Here is an 18,335-nt window from a genome sequence, read left to right as displayed (position 1 = left end):
ACAAATGAGAGCAGTCAGCCCCCAGCAGCACAAGCATTTTATCTTCCACAACATTTGAGAACCCTGGGATCTGATCCTTCTTCTCTTTCATATTACAGTCAGAAAGTCTGTGCTGAAATTGATTGTTATGAAGAACCAGTCTCAATTTTAAAACCAAGCATGAAAAAAAATTTTTATGAGTGAAAAAAGTTCCGAACAACTCTATATCATATACCACCATTTTTGTAACATCCCCTAAAAAGCAAAGTAAATTATATAAAGGAACAGGACAATGTGAGGTGAGTATGCTCAAGTAAGAGACTGATAAAATTCAGAGAACCAGTTACCTCTGAGATTGAAGGTTTGGCAGGGGTTGTGTTCAAGGAGGAAGAGCACGGTAATATTCTAACTCTGAGATTGGCTGGTGGGCTCAGAGTGTTCATGTTAACATGCATTATAACTCATACATGTGACATATAAAACATATGTGTTATATACAATTTTATTATGCAATACTTGATACATTTGAAAGAATATATTAACCTAAAATATATGGGCTTCCTGGTGGCTCAGATGGTAAAGAATCTGCCTGCAATGTGAAAACTGAAAGCCCCTCAGGGCTTGAGGACAACTGTGTTCCAAAGACCACATTTAGGGGGAAACCTGGCGGCTCGACGGTCTCCATGGCTCACTTCCCCATAAGAGTTTTCTCACTTGATTCTTGCTGTCTCCACCAAGCCTGGCCGCAAAATTGTCACTCTTGCTCCCAGCTCTTCGGAGATACAAGGATAAAACCAGCCTCTCTTCCTTCCAGTCCTCAGAGCACAGCAGGCAGGGGAGCATTCTCCAAAAGCTGTCCTAAGTGAGGGTGAATGGGAATAATATAAGCATAGCAGGACAAGCAACAGCGGGCTGCAGCAAGCCCAGCCCCACACAGTCTACCCTTAGAGTCACCACACCCCCTCTGCTTCCCTCCTTCTCTGCCTCACACCCCTCCTTCAGTCTTGCTACACTGCTTGGGGTTGTCTGTGCAGGCCCACGCATCCAGCCTCTGTCGCTGCTGTGTCCTCTGCCTAGAATGCCCTCCTCACCTTTCCTCGCCTCGCCATATCTTGTTCATCCTTCGCCTCTCCACGCAGGCAGCCTTTTTCAGGAAGGCTTCAGGTAACGTCAACTGGGTGAAGAACCCTTATCACCTGTCTCATGTCTCATCACCAACCCCAAGTGAGCATGACCTTGAAGGGGCAAATCTTCCTGCTTAGTGTCTGCACACCTGGAGTTGACCAAGTCCTGGTACAAAGCAAATGCTCAGTCAATCCTTGTAGAAAGGAGATGTGCTAAAATTAGTCAAGATCCCAGAGACCAGATGTCAGTGCAAAGATCTCAAGGAGAAAAGAAAGACTTTTCTGAGCCTCCAACTTTTTTAACCTGAAATTACTTCAATCCAGCTCCAAAGGGCTGGGACTCCTTTGCACACATACCTTTCTTGGCTCCCTTCCCCAATCCCCTTCCCTGTCCCCTGGCCAAATGGCCTTTTGCAACCTCCTTATCTAACAAGGGCATCTTGAGTGATTCCCAAACTAAAAAACCAAAGTTCAAACCCAAGACCCCCTGTATCCATCTTATTTCTGGCTTCTAATCTGAGGGATGTCTTCACAACTGATAGGAGAGGCAAGATGAAGAATGATCTGGACCCTCAAGCCTGAGTCGATGGTCACGGTCTCTCTGCAGCCTCTACTAACCGTCTCTTTAAGTGAAGTGAAGTGAAAGTCGCTCAGTTGTGTCTGACTCTTTGCGACCCCATGGACTATACAGTCCATGGAATTCTCTAGGCCAGAATACTGGAATGGGTAGCCTTTCCCTTCTCCAGGGGATCGTCCCAACCCAGGGATCAAACCCAGGTCTCCCGCACTGCAGGCCTCTCTAAGGTGAGCCCTAAGTCCTGGAAAAGAAATTCCGTTATCATAGTCTAACATCACAGTATTTTAACAATAGGGCGTCAGGCTGTGGTTTAAAAGATGCTGGGAGCTCGGCCACAGGAGCTGGTGAGGAGAGGGAGGAAGCTTGAGAAAGAGGAATGAAGGGTGGGAAACCAGACCTTTCCCCCTGTGCTGGCCCCCAAGTACAGGATCCCTAAGACACACCAGCTGAAGCTTAGCTCAAGCCTTAGTCGGCACCTGGAGACCTGACCCAAAGGGTAAAGGTCAGACACCTGAAAGTAAAGCAGGCTACTTGAGAGCTTTCAGTTGCATCTCTGGCTGACTGGGCAAGGAGCAAGAGCCCAGCATCTGTGGAGAGCAGCTAGAAGTTCAGGCAGGTGCCAAAGCCTTTGATAAGGAGCAGAATATCAGGAAAGACAATCATGAGAAACCTAGGATTAGATGGGTGAAGAGGCAGCGTGAGGGAGGGGATACATAGATTCACACAGAAGAGGAGAAAATTCTATGCCCAAAGTGCTACAGAAAAACTGGGGGTCCACATGGAGTCAAAGAGGAGATTGAGGGGCAGGGGAGCCATGAGAGCTGGCACCTTGGCTATACTAATAGGTTGTGTCTGGAGATATAACTGTCTTAAAGGTCCAGCAGGGGATGTTGCTCCTGAGGAATGGATGGAGTCAGGCTGAGCCTCGGGGCGAGGCAGTAGGGAGTTAAAATGGAGAGAAGGCAAGTATGTTCAAAAACAGGTACATGCATATAGTACATGTTAGAAGCTTCCTAACTGGAGGCTAGGATGTGGCATGTGTTGTTTTCTGTGTGTGTGCACGTGTGTGCATGTGTGTGTGTGTCAGTGTATAACATATAAAAGTAGAGAAAATAATGAACCTCCATCCATGGAGACTTCCCCCAACTTCTGCGCAACTGCTGGTCAATCATCTTTCCCCCACACCTCCACCCACTGCCCTCTGCCCTGAATTTTTAGAAGCAAATCCCAGATATTGTATCATTTGGTAAAAGTTTCAGTATGTAAATCTAAGAGATAAGGACTTTCCTTTTTTTATTTAATTTTATTTATTCTTGGCTGCACTGGGTCTTCATTGCCACGTGTGGGCCTTTCTCTAGTTGTGGCGGGTGGGGGCCACTCTCTGGTCGCAGTGCACAGGCTTCTCTCTGGGGCGGCTTCTCTTGTTGCAGAGCACAGGCTCAACAGTTGTGGCGAAAGGGCTTAGTTGCTCCGCTGTATATGGGTTCTTTCTGGACCAGGGATCAAACCCCATGTCTCTTGCTTTGGCAGGTAGATCCTTTACCACTGAACCACCAGGGAAGCCCAGGACTTTCCTTCATGAATTAACCCCAATGACACCATCAACATCATCAGATCCCCAAATTCCTTAACAGAAATACAAGTTACCAAATATCCAATCAGGATTCACATTTCCCAGATGGTCTTCCGAATGGTTGTCTTTCCTTTTATTTTTCCAGTTAGTTTAATCTGGATCTAAATAATGTCCATACACCATTAGTTAAAATATTCCCCAAGTCTCTTTTAATTTACAGGTTTTCCTTCCCTGTTTTCTTTCTGAAAATTGTTTTGCCGCTGCTGCTATTGTTGTTAAAACACTAGGTCATGTGTATGCAGGAGGTCCCATTCTTGGTTTTGCTGATGGTATCCCTGTGGTGTCATCTGACTTGTTTTCTCTGTTCCCTATATTTCTTATGAATTATAGATTCACGCGAACTCCTCTGGCACAACTCTTTCACAGGTGCAGTGTGTTCTTCACTGAGAGGAGGCTGATGTCGGGTTGTCCTTTTTTTTGTTTCAGAAAACTGTGAGGTCCTAAATTCTATCATTCCTTTGGCACTTAAAAGCCAGAATACTTCTATAAAGAGAAACCTCCTTCATCTGTTACATGATTACCCTGATGAATGGTTCAGGTAGAAGAGAAAGGATATGTGCTTGATTCTTTCATTTACCAGTTTTTGATAATGAGTTAGTTCCCTAGAATCTTCTAAAGGTAATCAATGAGGCTTTATTTTTGTTGAGTATTACTGTGAATTTATGAACATGAATATATTTGATGTATTTTAAGGAGAGGATATTTGTAAGATCTTTAAGGTCTGGTATAAGACGGGCCTTTCAATGCAGGCAGCCTGATTAGACTGGCAGGTTTGTCCTTTAACAGTTGAGGATGGGTGGACCCAGCAGGGGGCAGGCTTGAAGTGAGCTGTGAATGGCACAGTCATGTGAGCAACCAGTTGACTGATGTGTGGTTCTGAGGAGAAGCTGTAATTTCGACGAGAATTTACTTGAGTAGTCAATCTATTGCTCCAAAAAGTGGATTTTTAAGAAATTCCTAAAACAATAAAAATATTTGGCTTGAGACTTGCCCTTTAAATCTGAGGTTTATTTCCTTCTTTCCACCTTGAAATTTATTCCCATCGTCTTCAAATATTTCTTCCTCTCTGTTTTTATGTCATTCCCTTTCTATTCTAGTTCTATTCTTGATATTAATTAGAAATTTTAAAAATAGCTGCCTTATTTGCTGGCAAACTGCTGAAACTACTCTTTCCAATCACTGATTCCTCTTCAGCTACATCTGCTGCTGCTGCTGCTAAGTCGCTTCAGTCGTGTCCGACTCTGTGGGACCCCATAGACGACAGCCCACCAGGCTCCCCCGTCCCTGGGATTCTCCAGGCAAGAACACTGGAGTGGGTTGCCATTTCCTTCTCCATCAGCTACATTTAGTCTATGGTTTATCCATGTTATTGATAAAGAATATTCATTCTATTATCATATTCTTCGTGTTTAATGTTTCTATTCATTTTAGTTTCAGGATTTTTTCCTGACCTATATTGCTATTGTCATTCCTCACTTTCTTAAATATATTTATCATGCTTATTTAAAAATCTTGGTCCATCCGTTTTAATTATTCAATTATTCAATGTATTTCAGATGGCATACATTGTTCAATTGTTGTCGTTTTATGGTAGTGTACTCCTCACAGGTCTAGTTATTTGGCCTGTGAATTCATGTTCTCTTGGAATTTCAGCTACTCTGATAAACATGCATCCAGAAGGCCCAGTGACTTAGGAGTGGGAGGCCGGTGATGAGCCCAGAACCAAAGTCTCCGGCACAGGAGAGCCACTGTGTGCCCCTCCCACTCCCTGGCTACACCAGATCACTCCCCAGCCAGGTTTCTGCCCTCAGGGAGAAGCAGGGCTGAAAAGAAACCCTAACCTGGCAGCCCTGGGTGCGTGCGTGGGGGGAGGAGAGAGTGAAATGGGGGCAGGGGCCCACCTTCAGTGTTTAATGTCCCACCCCAACAGCACTTCTGTGTTGGTCAGCTATTCCCAGGGAGAACTCCCCACCAGTGGCTTCTGAGTTGTTACCATTTCTACTGTGAAGAGCGACCACTGGGACAGAGCGGTGAAAGCAGAACCTGAAGTCTGGTTCATCCCACCTAACTTTGTGGCGTCTCCTCCTGCCACCCACCTTCTACATGTTCACAGACTAAGGCAATCTTTAGATTCCCCAGCCTTTTTATTTCTTTTTTACTTCCCAGAACCTGCGGTTCCTCCAGCTGCTTTAGTTTCTCCCCGCGTCGTGGGAGAGCAGCCCTGGGCCGCATCCTGGTGTTAAGAGAACCACCTTGACAACCCCTCAAGTCTCGGGGTTCAGCTCTCCTAGCTCTAAAGTTTGCTGTCTGTGTATCCCCGAGCAAATTACATGGCTACTGTCCGTGCCTCGGTTTGCCTCCTCTGTAGATTGGGGCAATGGTAGTTTCTGCCTGGTTGACTCTTTAATAGTGCCTTTGAAAGCGGTTAAAACAGAACCCGGTACAGGGCAAGGGCACTCACCTGTTAGCTATGTAGATGTAATTCGGCATTCCACCGTGGCCCGCCCTCTGCAATGGTTTCCTGAGACTTTCTTTTCTTGCTCTCTGCGTGGCCGCACGCTAATCAGGCCCCAGCGGGGGCGCGCGCAGGGTCGTGGCGGGGCCAGCGGGGATCTCACGCTTCAGCGGGCTACACGGGCAAGTCGGGAGTCGCACCGCGCTGTGGTTTAGGCGAGCGGCGAAGAGCCCCGGCCTCGGGGGAGGTGCGGGGGGACTCGCTCGGACCGTAGGGTGCACCCGAGCGGCTCCGGGTGCGCGCGGGGGCCGGGGGCCGCTCGGGATGGCGCACAGGGCGAAATCCGTGGGGCTCGGAGGCTGCCGCGAGGCGGCGCTGCGCCCTTCTCGCCGGTCGGCCGCCGGGCCCCGAGCCGGCCCGCAGCGGGCTCAGCTAGGGCTCCCAGTGCGCTGCCCCCGGCGCGAAGGGCAACATGCAGTGCCTCGGAGCGGAGCACCTGGTAAGGCCCGCACCTGGCCCCAGGGAAGGGATCGCGCGCGGGGAAGGCTCGGGCCCCTCCACGCACCTGCCCAGCGGGGACGCTTCCGCCTCCCGGGATCCCGCGGACCGACCTCCCGCCCCTGCGCCGCCGCGTCCCTGGGGCACCTGGCGGGGTAGACCTCGGACCCACTCGGCTGCTGGGGCGGAGGCGCGGGAGAGGCTGGCCTCCAGGCGCCAAATTGGGGCCGCCTCTAGGTGCGCCTCCAGGTAAGCACTCGGCGGCTGGGAACTTCTCACCCGTTCCGCACACGGCAGGTGTTTCAAAGGCTTCGTGAACGCTTCGGGCGGCCACGTTTAAAAAAAAAAAGTTACTTTGAACAGTCTTCGAGTAAGTTTGGGCTCATTTTCTAGGTCGGGACCTAAATGTATGAGTATCCTCTTTTCCTAAACACTTTTCCTTCTTTTTCTGGAAGGATTCCGCAGAAAGAATCCCCACGCAAAGACAGTGGCGACCTCAGATTTATAGGAAATGCACAGATACGGCATGGTTGTTCCTGTTCTTTCTCTTCTGGACTGGTTTGGTAAGTGTGGGTGCCTGGCAGGGAAGAGACCAGAGAGTGTGTGTGTGTGTGTGTGTGTGTGTGTGTAAGTGTGGGTGCCTGGCAGGGAAGAGACCAGAGTGTGGATGTGTGTGTGTGGGTGTGTGTGTAAAAGTGTGGGTGCCTGGCAGGGAAGAGACTAGAGTGTGTGTGTGTGTGTGTGTGTGTGTCCCAAAATAGCTGTGCCCCAAATATAAATCGCGTCCCTGGGCGGAGGTGAAGTGAGGTGGGGGGTGAGGGTTCCAGGTGGTACCAGGTAACAGGTTGTGCCACGGCTAGAGACGTTTGCCACAGAGCAAACAGCAGTTCTCGGAAGTACCAGTCAGGTATCTCTTAACCTTTTAGGCTCAGTAGATTGGAGAGGCGGGCTTATTACCATGGGCCACTTCTAACACAAGACGCCATTAGGAAATGAGAACCACCGTCTGCAGTGAGATTGCCATTCAATAGGCCTCTTAGTACCAGCCCACTGAGGGGAAGTTCTTTTACCCTCTGGTCTCAGTCCCCCGAATAAAATGTTCCTCTCACAAAGGGATATCCAGGTAAGCCTAGAAATAAATTCCTCTTACTTTGGCTGAGTGTAACATGCTCTTGGAATTTTGTGTTTAGCAGCTAATAGGTAAACAAGCCTTTGCTATAAACCCTCTAGTTGGATAGGTAATAAGGTTTTTGCCCACTCTAGTTACCAGGTGTGTGTGATTGCTGGTAGACCTTCCATTTTAGTTCTGGAAGAGTCTCTTGGAAGCTGAACCTTGATGCTTTTATAACTTATTTTACAGTTGTATGTAACAGCAGAGAAAGGCTCACTCAAGTTCTTAAAAGATCATGTTCATGAAATCATCCATTTCAGATGGAGGCATGCTGTTTCTTCATGGTAAATGATTATAAAGCCTGACGGTGGCTACCACGTAATTACCTTTGTTGAAAAGACTTAAATTTGAATAAACCCTAAAATATGAGTCTCTTTCCAAGCTAGAAAGGCATTTACTCACTTGACTTACTGACTGGTTTCACGCAGATAGGTGAATAACAGGCACAGTGGAAGGTTGGACCTTAAAGGCATAATCAAATGTTCTGTGTTGCCTCTATAATGACCCTTGGAGCTCTTCTCTAGGAGTTGGGAAAAACTATACCTATAACACCTCCTCTTAAACTTTCCACAGATGCTGGTGTTTCTTTCTGGGTCTGCTGTTATATAAATGCAGGGAGCAGCTGTTCTGCCAGTTCCTGGCTGCTTTGAACTTGGACTGTTAATGATCTTCCCTAGCCTCTCCACAGCTCAAACCCAGTGCCTAACTATCAAACCTTCAGCCAGCAGTTGTCTGGGGAAAGGATTTATAGATGGCCCATCACAGCCCAGAGAACTAAGAATCATCAGAGAGGTGGCACAAAGCTGGAAATGGCTTCAAATTTACATATCATTTGCAAAATAAATCTGAAAACTTCAATGTACCCATGTTCTCTTTGCTATATTAAATTTGAGTAATGATAGTTCTTCCTTAGGTGACTAGCTTTTATATCTTTTGCAATATTTTTTTAAACCACAGCCAAGAGGGCAAGGATGTTATTCTGCCTCTGCCGTTCGGCTTTCTTGTCTTTGTTATGACATCCTGACCAGGAACACAGCCCATGCTGGATGGAATTATTGATGGTGCTGTCCTGAGCTGGGGCTGAACAAAGGAGGTTTGGGGTGAGGGACCAGAATTATGAACCGGGACAGTCTATTGCAAACAGAAAGAGTGCCAGCCTTTCTTTATATGTGCATAGACAGAACAGAACCCGCTCAGTTCTGGGCTGTCTCTGCCTGTGCTCCCTCCCCAGTGTCCTCTCCCACCTTGCCTTCTCTTACTCTTCTTTCAAGACTCCTTTTTCCATATCTCCCCACAATTGACTGAAACCTCCTTGATAGCTCCACCGTAATTGGTATACCCACCTACTGTTTGGAATTGCAATTGTGTGTTTGAAGTTGAAAGACAATTTTAATGGTTTAATGTGGTAGTATGACAGGGACTCAGGATTATCCAAACCTCCCTCCAGCCACCGGCCCCTCCCACCAAAAAAAAACCCTTCCCCTCCTGGGCAGGAGCTCCCCTTTATTATTAGATCTCTGCTGATCTGGGTGGAAGACCAGGACCCCTGTCCTCAATCTAAGTCTAAAACCAATCAGAATCTGACCACACCCTGAAAGGAAGAGCAGGAGGGGGACCAACTGGGGACTGGGTCAGCTGACAGTGCCAGCCACAGGGGCACACACCCACCCTCCACCCGAAGCCTGAGAGTAAAGGGTGAGGGATCTGTCCACGTGCACAGGCGACCCACTCATCCTGGAGTCTGACCTCGAGGTTGAGGAGGTGCTGGTAGAATAGGAGTGGCAGAGGCCCTCCTTCCCTGGGATGTCAGAAGTTTCTCAGCCCTGAGCCCTGCCTGTCTTGTAGGCTGAGTTCCTTGGGGGCTCGATTTTGTTTCCATATCCCTTAGTAGGCCCTTTAAGACTGTTATTTGATTCCTGAATTAGTAATGAATGTAAAGTATCTGAAACATAATTGACTTTGGGAATATGTACTTTTGGAACATCTGGTACCACAGTTATTTTTTCCAAATATTGAATGGTATTTTCTGTATTACAGATTGAGAAACTTATGATACTAAGCTTATATTATGGGAAGATACAGACTCAATCTGAGTAGAGGGCCCATCAATGCATATTAAGGGACTAGTCACTTGAGCTGAAATTTTAAATATTCCACATTCATTACGAAATTGGACAAAAGTGACTACAGATTGCATGATGTTCTTGTCCAGCAAGATTCCTGAGATTCCTTCTGTGTTTTAAGCACTTATTCCAAAGCACCATTCTCTCACTTGTTACAGACAGTATTTTGGTATTTTTCAACTGTGTTGCTTCTACCCCTGAAGATCAGAGTCCCCTAAATACAAGATAAAAATCAAAGTGGAAGAGGAAGTAGGAGGAGAGAGAGGTGGAAGGGAGGAAAGGTGCATGGCTGGATAGAACCTCAGGGAAAGAAGCAGAGCCCCAGTTTCTTAGATAAAACAAGGGGCAAAAGTTTGAGTTATCCTGGTGATCTCAGGCAAAAAGAGAAAATGACAGACTCTTGGGGAAGAAGGGGAGAAAGCAGAGAGGAATCTGCTTCAGAGTTTTAGACTAGTGTCCCTCCGTAACCTGCTAAAGCAAGTACTAGAGAAGCGCACCCTCATCAGCGGTCCTCAACCTTATTGGCACCAGGGACTGGTTTCATGGAAAACAGTGTTTCCACGGACGGGGATGGAGATGGTTAGGGGATAATGCAAGTGTATTATATGTATTGTGCACCTTATTTCTCTTATTACATCAGCTCCGTCACAGATCGTCAGGCATTAGATCATGGAGGCTGGGGACCCCTAATTGATCTGACTTGCTGTTGTCACTGCTGAAGGAGGGAAGGGCATTCGTGCTGGGGAGATTTGATTTTACCAGGTTCCATTTTATATCAGCATTCAAGGATGTGGGGGGCTGCTTTCCAGCCCTTTGGCCAGGCTTTCACGTGCCACTTGGGTTTTGCCAGGTGTTCATCATGGGCTACTCAGTGGCGGCTGGAGCCACAGGAAGACTCCTTTTCGGCTACGACAGCTTTGGGAATGTGTGTGGCAAGAAGAACTCCCCAGTAGAAGGGGCTCCTCTTTCAGGGCAGGATATGACTCAAAAAAAGTAAGTGTTGAAGTAAGTCCTCAACCTACAGAGGGGCTAGATTTCACAACTTCGTATAAATTAGTTGTTTTGAGCCTGGAAACTGTTTTCCTGCTCAAAACTCTATCAACCCAACTCATAAAAGGAAATTTTGATGTGGTAGTAAGGACACAGGTTTTAGTACTAGCCAGTCCCAAGTTCAAATTCAATCCTTGCTGCTTTTCAGCTGTGTGACCTTGAGCAGGGTACTTAACTTCTCTGAGCCAAATTTTATCTTTTAAAACCAGTTATTATACCTATCTCATAAGGCTGTTTTCAGGATCCACTGAGACACTGTATGAGCTAAGGCTTAATAAGTGTTAATTGTCACTATTATTATCCATTATGTGTGTGCGTGTGTGTGCTTAGTCATTCAATCATGTCTAACTCTTTGCAGCCCCATGAACTGTAATTCGCAAGGCTCATCTGTTCGTGGAGTTTTCCAGGCAAGAATACTGGAGCAGGTTGCCATTTCCTCTTCCAGGGGATCTTCCCAACCCAGGGATTGAACCTGCATCTCTTAAAGTCTGCTGCATTGGAAGGCGGGTTCTTTAGCGCTAGCACCACCTGGGAAGCATTATTATCTACAATGTATCAGAATCATGTTACTAACTATACACCAAACACAATATTGTTTCTATGTGGAAATACCTCAGTCCCACCTGGGGATGCTGAGAACCTGTGTCCCACTCCCTCCCCAGCCTACACGCCCAGCTGTGGCACTGTGGTGCCTACTCTTATACCCCAGACTCCAAAAGAGAAACCAAAAGGGGAGAGAAGAGACAGGAATCCCCCAAGGAGAGAGTAATCCCTGGCCATGATTTTCTAAGATGGATAAGGCCTTATAATAACTTCAAGACTTGATAATCAAAAGCAGCTCCTAGGAAAGACATCTGAAGTGTGTAAGGTCCTGGGTATAAGTTTGGAGTCACCAAATACAGATCCCAGAGCAGGCCTCTTCTACCCCTGAATGTTGCTTTCGAGTAAAGGGCTTTGGATTGCTGGAAATGGATTGCCCCGGGGCCATTTCCCCCCACATTTGTGGGTGTCATTCACAAAAAACACAGGGACGACGGGGCTTCCCAGATACACCTGTGCTTCTCTTTGGACACTGTATTCATAGTGCAGTGCTGGGAAATAGTCATCCTCTTTGAAATGAAAAGTATATATTTTATTAATAGCCAAAAGGTAGAAGCAACCAAGTGTCCAGCCGATGAATAGTAAACAAAATGTATGTACATATAATGGGATATTTTTTTAGCCTTTTTAAGGAAAGAAATTCTGACACATGCTACAACATAGATAAATCTTGAGGATATTATGATCAGTGACATAAGTCAATCACAAAAAGATAAATATTTTGATTCCACTAATATGAGCTGTCTAGAGTAGTCACATTCATCGAGACTGAAAGTAGAATGGTGGTTGCCAAGATTTGGGGATGATGAATTATTATTAGTGGGTACAGAGCTTGTTTTACAAGAAGAAAAGATTCTTGTGGGACGGTGGGTGGGGTGGGTGGTAGTGATGGTTGTACAACAACGTGAATGTAGTTCATGCCGCTCACACACAAAATCTTTAAGATGGTAAAATTTCATGTGTATTTTACTGCAATTTTTAAAACTTAATAAAATAAGTAGAATAAAGTGTATAGTTATCATACACTTGAGAAATCTGTTCCCCCATCTCCTGTTACACCCCCCCCAACCCCAGTTGAGGGAAAAGAAGCTTCTGGGACCCCTTCTCCAGGTCTCTATGCTGGGGGACTGCCTACAGGGCTCTTGACCTGACATTGCTCTGATCTCAGCAGCCTGGATAAGTGTAGGGCATGGGTCTGGGAGCTGCTGCTGCCAGCCCTCACGTGACCTCGTTAATGGCAACAAGCAGTTTTGTTCTTGTGCCCAGTGGCTGGGCCGCTGCAGCAGGAAGGGTCTCGAGTTTCCTGGCTCAAACTGGGAGGTGGGGGAGGGCTAAACCTTTAATTCACAGCCTCGGCCTCCTCCTCTCCCCTTCTCACTTCCCTGGGTTGAGCTGTTCTCTGAGATATAGTTGAATACACTATGCTTTCTGTGGACTTCACAAGTCATTCATGCACTGGCCTCACCTGGCAAACCCGGGGCAGTGTTATCAGTCCTTTCTGTTTCTCGGCGACTTCCTCGGAGAACGCCCTAGTGTTATCAGCATCCCAGAAAATGCTGAATCTGAAAGAGGGAAGTTTTGTTAACATTTGAATACAGCTCCCAAACTGTACAACTCCATAGATGACCCCAGGTGGGCATAATACTTGTTAAATTATGCAGGAAGTATTTGATGATGAAAGTTGACCTTAATTATTCCCATGTTTGATAGCATGTGGGTATCATTTAAGTCCCACAATTAAACTCAATGACAGGAAATGCTCTACGACATTCTCCTTCTGTTTCATCTGCCTCCTAGGCACGTGTTTTTTATGAATTCCTGCAACCTGGAAGTCAAGGATGTGAGGCTCAGTTCCACCGTTCTCTGTGTATCCAGTTGTCCTGAAGAGCAGCTTGATACCCTGGAAGAGGTCCAGCTCTTTGCAAACACCAGTGGTGGGTACCAAAAGATGGGGCCTCTATTCCCCCTAAGGCTGGGGATCGTGGCAGGGTAAACTGTACAGACATAGATGAGATCATCTGCCTTGCCCCTGCTTCCTCTGCAAAGTGGGAAATTGTCCTTCCTTGTGGGTGCCTCTCCTTGTGTAGAAAGGGCCGTAAACATTTTCTCCTGAGCTTAATTGCATTCAGGTTTATCTGGAATTCATCTGAAACCCAAGCTGTTCTCTGCTCTCTGCCAGGGTCTGGTCTGCCGTTGAAAGCGGGAGGAAACAGCAGACATTGAGGGCCTGAAGGCAGGGTCAGACGGAGGTCAGAGAAGTGCACTTGGCAGGTCCAGTCCTAGAGAGGCACCCACAGGCTTCGGGTTGAATTGCCGACAAGTATGTTCTTTCATTAAAATATTCGGGCTGTGGATAGTTTCACTGACCAGTGGGACAGTTGTATGTTGTTCCAAAAGCACTTATGTAACTTGCTCTGAGCCTGCTTTTCAGATTAAACAAGCAAAGGGAAATAAGAAATTCGAGGCAGCCCACTGCAAATTTCATCTGCCTGAGAAGTGGGGTGCCAGATTTTTAAAAATTATTTGCAAGACTGGGTTAAAAATATCAAGCCTATATAATAAATCATCTTCAAATCATTTTGTTACCAATCATTTTATAACTGTTGAATTTGGCATTTTGGGGAGAGGAAAGGAGAGAACCTGATTTGATCTCAACTGGATGCTTATTCTTTTTGTCTTTAGGACACCCAGAGACCTGTTTTCTAAATCTGAGCGGTTTATTCTATCTTTTCCAAAGTTGGGTAAAATGACTATGGTTTCTTTACTAGCTCCCCTAGAGAGATAAGTACAATGAAGGAAAATGGTATAGCCTGTGTGTTTTCTGCTTCCAGGGTCCTTCCTGTGTGTTTATAATTTGAATTCCTTCAACTACACCCAGATTCCAAATGCAGACTTGCTGTGCCCCAGGCTACCAGTTCCCCCAAGGTAAGAGCTTTCAAACGTTTTCCTTATCCATTAACAAAACTTATTGGGTACTTGGTGAGAGTCTCTTCCTCTTCTCCATAAGAAGCAGGCCTTGGGGGGCAAGGCCAGATGGTCAACACACCTTTTTTCTCAGTGACAATAGAAAACAGGTCCTTCTCGAGAACATCACTCAGCAAGCTGCTTTCACAGTCTTATTCATCCCTATAGACTAGGGCAATCCCTGGCACAGAGGAGGGCTCCTGTAATTAAAGCTCTCAGGGTGAAGCAGTAGTTGCCCTGCCATGATTAATGGCTCACGTGTGAGCCATGGAGAAGGCTGAGGGGGGAAATGCAATTAATTACCACCACCACCATCAGGATGCTGAGAGGTACTGAAGGAGGACTTGGGTTTATTTTGCATTACCATTCTTTTGAAAATTATATGTTTACAGTGAATGAGACCTCTGTGCAAAATCCCTTCAAGATAATCACAATTTAAGTAGAACCAAGGCATTATGCCAGCTCCCTAGGATAATGTTCATCAAACTTGTGGTCAGGATTCCTGGTAAGAAATGTATTACATCACAACTCCAGTATACACGTATCTTCATACATACTGATGTATATGGAAACAAACAAAGTCTCACAAAACAAGACGTCTTCCTTACTAATAGTTCCTAGTCTGTTTCAGTTTTTTAAAAAGTAATATATTTCATAATCTTCTAACAGCTTGAAAAATGCTGAGATAGCAGGTTCTAAGACAAATGAGTAGATTTTAACAGAACAGGGGGAAGAATATAGGTAACCGTCCTTGTGTCCTTTTCCAAAATACTTTGTGTTATAAGTAATTGAAAGAGGAGAGAATTATTTCCAGAGGAGAATACCTGTAATACCTTATTTTTAAAAATCTGATTTCTTATTAGATGTCATAAACATATCTCAATGAAACATAACTAAATCCAGAAAAAACTAACATATTCCAGTAACTCAAACAAAAATGATTTAATATGTGGAGAGAAGGTTTTTTTTAACTTTATACCCTTTGACCATATCTCCCCTTCCGCCCCCACCCTGTGGGTACTACATTCTGTTCTCTGCTTCTGTGAGATAAACTTTTAGATTCCACATATAAGTGAGGTCATGCAGTGTTTGTCTTTTGAGAAGGATTTTTTAAAGAACACTATTTGTGTTCTAGTCCTGAAGAAGGAATTGAAAGAGAATAGAATATTTAAGGCTGTAATTTAACCATAGTTGAATAAACCCTCCTCCTACTATCAATGGGATGATTACTATAATACCCTGGGAAGCTTATATCTTGATATTGATGATAATAACATCTATTGAGTCTGATGCTTGCCCAAAAATTATCATATACTTTTCTAAGCTCTTAACCTGTGTTAATTTACTTGGACCTCATAAAACCTGTGTGTTGTAGATATTTCCATCCCTATTTTATGGCTGAGAAAGCTGTTGCAGAGGCAGGTTAAAGTTATACAAGTGGAAGAGCTGGCATTCAAACCCAGACAGCATCCACATTGGTTCCTGTAACTCTAAGCAAACAGGTCTTTGTTGGTTGTATTTTGTCTGGCAAATAACCTAAAGGGCTCACAGCAAGCTGGGGAGGGTATGGCGGGGTTGGCCCTGTACCCTGTGTCCCCGGATCACCATCTTTTCTACGTCTCAGGCCAGTCTTAGTCCTTTCACCCCTTAAGTGCAGACCTTTCCAACACTTAGTTTTTCAAGTGAAGACAAAACTGCTGATGACTGGTTTTTCTTGGATGGAGTTAGGGAGATAAAAAGTAGCCTTGAGGGCTCCATTTCCTTTTCCTACACAAGCAAGTAGTTGTTTTAAGATGGAAATTATCATATTTTATCATGGAAGAGCAGTGCCAAGAGTGAAAAGCTTGAAAACATGAGAAGTGTGACCATACAGCCAAAGAACGTTTTCTAAATACTTCTCTTTGACTAAACCAATTGTTTCTTCTTTCTGGGTTGATCATGTGAGGTATAACATACCCTTTTAGAGCAATGACTGAGTATTGAGAAGGTTTGTATACCTAGGAACAAGCTGCTAAGAGCAGTGAAAAAATACTGCAGATAACAAGCAAGCATATCTTTTTCCTTTTGGTGTTCAATGTAATATTGTATTTTGAGTCCCCACCCCCATTAGATTTTAGATTTAAAATCTAAAAGGCTTGGGTTTTTCCCTCTAGTAAATTCTATTTCTAGCCTCTCACATAGGAGCCTGTGCATGTCACTGCAGTGTTTGCTTGAATAAATTCCATGTAGGGGGTCATCTAAATACACAGTCAGCTTTCTAGATAGTTCCCTGTGTATTTGAGTGGCTTTCCTGGTTGGGGAGGAAAAACAGAAGCAGGAAAAAAACCACCGTTTGTGGACCAATAGACACATCCCCTGCCCCAGCTAATGACGTACTCATTAATATGCATCTGGCTGGTCCGCAACCTACCAGGGATGATCCACACTTTACATGCCTCCCTCCATCATTCTCAGAACTAAGATGGAATCAGCATAGGGCAATTAAATGCCTAAAAAGCACAATATTTAACAAGCCACGTTGTCAAAATTAGGGTCTTATGGAGAATTGTGTTTGGGGAAAAACAAATAAAATGACATGAAATCTTTATCTGATCTTATTTTTTGAAAACGCTAAATAAAAATTCAGAAAGCATTTTCTTTCAAAACAATTCAGATTCTTTGGTGTTAAGACTGTTTAGTAATAGAAAAGAAAAAAATTCAAAATTTAAACATTGGAAAGCAGGAGTTAAAATTTATATGTGGTAAGATATACATACTGCTTTATATGCCCTATGGTCCCAAGGGTTGCAAAGAGTCAGATGTGACTTAGCAACTGAACAACAATGTGGTAAGAAAATTGAGAAACAACAAATGATAAGAACTAAGGTAGCAGGGAACAAGATTAATATACTGAACTCTGTAGCATTCATATGTTTTTTGAGAAGACTGCTTTTATCACAGCAAGAAAAAGTGTATACAAAAAAATGCCTAGAAATTAACAAAACTATATAAGAACCACAGGATGAAAGCTTACATATGCTTCTGAGGTACAAAGTAATCTTGAACAAATAGGAAGATAGAATGGCTTCTTGATGGTATGGCTCAACTTGATAAAAATGTTACTTCCCTCTACAGTATTTAAGATGTTATTTCTAAGTTGAAAAATACAGGTTTATCATTGATTAAAATAAATATAATAGGAATTTTTCAGTAGCTAGATAAGCTGATTTGAATGTCTGTAAGGAAAAAAATTCTCTTAAATGACCATGAAAAATCTGAAGAAAACAATGAAGGAAAACCAGTCCTTCCAGTTTTTAAAACATAATGTTTAATAATTGAAATACTGTGGTACTAGTTCATACGTAGAAAGGTCAGTGAAAGATATTATATAATCCAAGAATAGGAATTCTTATAAGAATTTAATACATGATAAAAAATGGCATCTCAAATCAGTGACAGAAACTTGGACTATTCAACAAGTGGTGTTGGGACAGCTGGGTAGGAATCCAGAGGGAAAAACTGGATCTATACCTCATGACTTACATGGATAAATTCCAAATAGATTAAAGATCTTAACTTACAAAGTGAAATCAGGAAGTACTAGAAGACAGGGGAGAATTCTCTTATAACCTGGAAGTAATGAAGGCTTCTCACTCTGACTTAAAATTCAGGAGACATAAAACTAAAAAAGTCAGTAAATTCGGCTACATTAAAAAGAAGCATTTCTGCATGACCAAATAGTAGAAGCAAAATTAACAGGCAGATAAGTTACAATTCATATAAAAAAAGATTGACCTCTGATTTATGAAAGGTCTTACTAATCAACTTTTAAAACACCAGTATCACAATATAAAACTGAAATGAGAATATGAATAGATGCTTCAAAGAAAAGTGCAGTATTTTTTAAAGATACTAAAAAAGACTGAACCTTCCTTATGATAGGGGAAATTCCATTTAAGACTCTCATGTTTTCACCTCATAGACTCAGTTCAGTTGCTCAGTCATGTCTGACTCTTTGTGACACCATGGACTGCTGCACACCAGGCTTAAACTGGCAACATGTTTTTTGTTTTTAAAAAAAAAGCACCCTTTGCAAAACGGTAGGGAAATAGGCACTTTTATGCAATCCTGAAGCAGGATTCTAAGGAGGGTAATTCATCAGTATTCATCAGTCATTAATGT

The 18,335-nt window shown here is 44.2% G+C and overlaps 1 protein-coding gene and 1 long non-coding RNA gene across 11 annotated transcripts in view; one reads left to right on the top strand and one right to left on the bottom strand.

Moving 5' to 3' along the window:
* Window positions 1–463: 463 nt before the first annotated feature.
* Window positions 464–5,914, bottom strand: LOC102390188. Its single transcript, XR_006551792.1, has 2 exons — window positions 5,775–5,914; window positions 464–837 (listed from the first exon to the last, which is right to left on the bottom strand). It is a non-coding gene; the product is annotated as an uncharacterized LOC102390188 (long non-coding RNA).
* SLC44A3 (solute carrier family 44 member 3) overlaps window positions 5,822–18,335 on the top strand; it is an 83,284-nt gene continuing 70,770 nt past the window's right edge. For 2 of the 10 annotated variants that reach the window (XM_006057560.3, XM_006057559.3), the window contains exons 1-5: window positions 6,129–6,267; window positions 6,722–6,829; window positions 10,411–10,553; window positions 13,008–13,144; window positions 14,042–14,135. In XM_006057560.3, coding sequence (XP_006057622.3) covers window positions 6,241–6,267; window positions 6,722–6,829; window positions 10,411–10,553; window positions 13,008–13,144; window positions 14,042–14,135 — 509 coding nt within the window. In that variant the 5' untranslated portion in view covers window positions 6,129–6,240. The other 8 variants (XM_044944656.1, XM_044944657.1, XM_006057563.3 and 5 more) reach the window with 8 other exon arrangements.

Source organism: Bubalus bubalis, chromosome 6, assembly GCF_019923935.1.
Source record: "Bubalus bubalis isolate 160015118507 breed Murrah chromosome 6, NDDB_SH_1, whole genome shotgun sequence".
NCBI classification, from domain to species: domain Eukaryota; kingdom Metazoa; phylum Chordata; class Mammalia; order Artiodactyla; family Bovidae; genus Bubalus; species Bubalus bubalis.
This window is presented reverse-complemented; position numbering and strand designations above follow the sequence as displayed.